Here is a 2,087-nt window from a genome sequence, read left to right on the forward strand (position 1 = left end):
CTGTGTCTTTCCTGCTGGGTTTTGCAAAACCAAGAAGCATTTCCCAGCCCCTCACCCCTGCTCTTCCTCCTCTGCACCCCCCTGGTGCCTTCTTGGCATGGATGATGCTGTAAGAGGGAAGCCCCATCTGGATAGAATCAGTGAGGGTGGCACTGCTGGAATTCAGAGAGCTCTGGGGGATGTTTGGGAGCTGGAATTGCATCATTAATCATACCTAGATCGCTGGAGGAGTGAGCTCTCTGCATCCAGGTCTCCTGAGCTCCTGCAAACCCCAGCTCCAGCCAAAGAATCAATGGGAATTTGCGTTCAGGCAAATCCATGCTTCCTGGGGTGACTTCCACAGACCTGAACATCCTTTTTATTTATGTATTTGTGTAAATGATTTAGTTTTCATTAACTTAAAACCTTCAGCCCCATAGGTAGTGGTGCTGAGTGCCTCAGGCTGCTGCAGGAGTGGATAAGTGTCTTAATTTATGCATAATATTCCTTTCTTCATGTTGAGACTTTTGTAATACACTTAGATGAACCAACTGATGGGAAAGGAATCAGTCCAGCCCCTGGAGACATTCCCTTTGCATGGAGAGGAGGGCAGGAAGCACCTGCAGCTCCACAGAGGGGCATTCCCAGGGCCAAACCCCACGGGGTCCCACGCAGCTGGGGAGGGTGAAGGAGCCTTTGCAGAGCACATGGAGCAGCTCCCAGGGTTATTCCTGAGCTCTCTGGATGGAGGAGGCACCCAGAGGCCTCCAGGAACTGTTTGCCATGCTGTGCCAGGCTGGGTGAGTGCTGGTAGTTACGGAGAATGATTTTTATGACTTCAGGTAATGAAGGACCTGGCTCCGGAGCTGAACATGAGCAGCTCGGAAGCTGAAGAGGAAAGGGATGAAAACAAGCCAGAGGGGGAGCAAGACCCTGATTTTAACCAGGTAGAGATGAAAAATCCCATCAGGTTCTTTGATTTTGGCATCATCCACTTGAGTCAGCATGATGGGATTCGTGTCCTCCTCCTCTGTGTCCTGCTGGCAGGGCAAACAGGTCTTATATTGTCACTTCCATGGTTGAACCACCCCAGTGCTGGGTTTGGAGAGGTTAAACCTGGATAGGGATTCAGGTGCATGTGGAAATCTGCCCCACACTGGCACTAGGACCAGGAACTGACGTTTGAAGGCAAATCCTTTGGTCTTCTCCACACTTGCATGCTCCAGTTGGCTTTCCAAGGGGTTTTCCATTGCTTCCTGCCTTCCCTTGCATGACCAACTCAGCCAAAACACCCTCTGGGATATGGGGAAGTTGTGTTTATCCCCAAATAACTTAATCTCGGTTTTTTGCTTCGTCTCTAGGCCAACGGCGGCGCCAAGCGCCAGAAGCTCTCCCACCAGAGCTACATCACATACCAAAAACAAGGGATCAGACGGAGCACGCGGCACCGGAAGGTCCGAGGGGAGAAAGCACTGCTGGTGTCAGCCAGTCAGACCCTGAAAGAGCTGAAAATACAGGTAAGGTGGAGCTTCCTCCCAGGAATGAGTAAAAAAGCATAAAATATGTTAGAATCCTGGGCTGCATCCAAAGGAGTGTGGACAGCAGATCCAAGGAGGTGGTTCTGCCCCTCTGCTCTGCTCATGAGACCTCACCTGGAGTGCTGTCGATAGTTCTGGTGTCCTCAACATCAGAAGGACCTGGAACTGTTGGAGCAAGTCCAAAGGAGGCCAATAGGTTGATCAGAGCACTGGAGCACCTCCCCTGCGAGTACAGGCTGAGAGAGTTGGGGCTGTTCAGCTTGGAGAAGAGAAGGTTGTGTGGAGACCTGAGAGCAACCTGCCAGGAGCTGAAGGGGCTCCAGGGAAGCTGCAGAGGGACTCTGTGTTAGGAGCTGCAGGGACAGGACAAGGGGAAATGGGGAGAAATTGAAAGAGAGAAATTTAGATTAGATATGAGGTAGAAGTTTTCTCTGTGAGGGTGGTGAGACACTGTCCCAGGTTGCCCAGGGAGGCTGTGGCTGCCCCAACCCTGGCAGTGTTCACAGCCAGGTTGACTAAAGCCTTGAGCAACCTGCTCTGGTGGGAGGTGTCCCTGCCCAGGGCAGGGGG

General features: G+C 52.0%; 1 protein-coding gene across 1 annotated transcript in view; it reads left to right on the forward strand.

The window, feature by feature from the left end:
- USP48 (ubiquitin specific peptidase 48) overlaps positions 1 to 2,087 on the forward strand; it is a 29,409-nt gene that overhangs the window by 25,814 nt on the left and 1,508 nt on the right. The window contains exons 21-22 of the mRNA XM_009076965.1: positions 822 to 926; positions 1,341 to 1,496. Of these exons, the coding sequence (XP_009075213.1) occupies positions 822 to 926; positions 1,341 to 1,496 (261 nt within the window). The remainder of the gene's footprint in view (positions 1 to 821; positions 927 to 1,340; positions 1,497 to 2,087) is intronic.

Source organism: Acanthisitta chloris, unplaced genomic scaffold (assembly GCF_000695815.1).
Source record: "Acanthisitta chloris isolate BGI_N310 unplaced genomic scaffold, ASM69581v1 scaffold6986, whole genome shotgun sequence".
Taxonomy (NCBI): Eukaryota; Metazoa; Chordata; class Aves; order Passeriformes; family Acanthisittidae; genus Acanthisitta; species Acanthisitta chloris.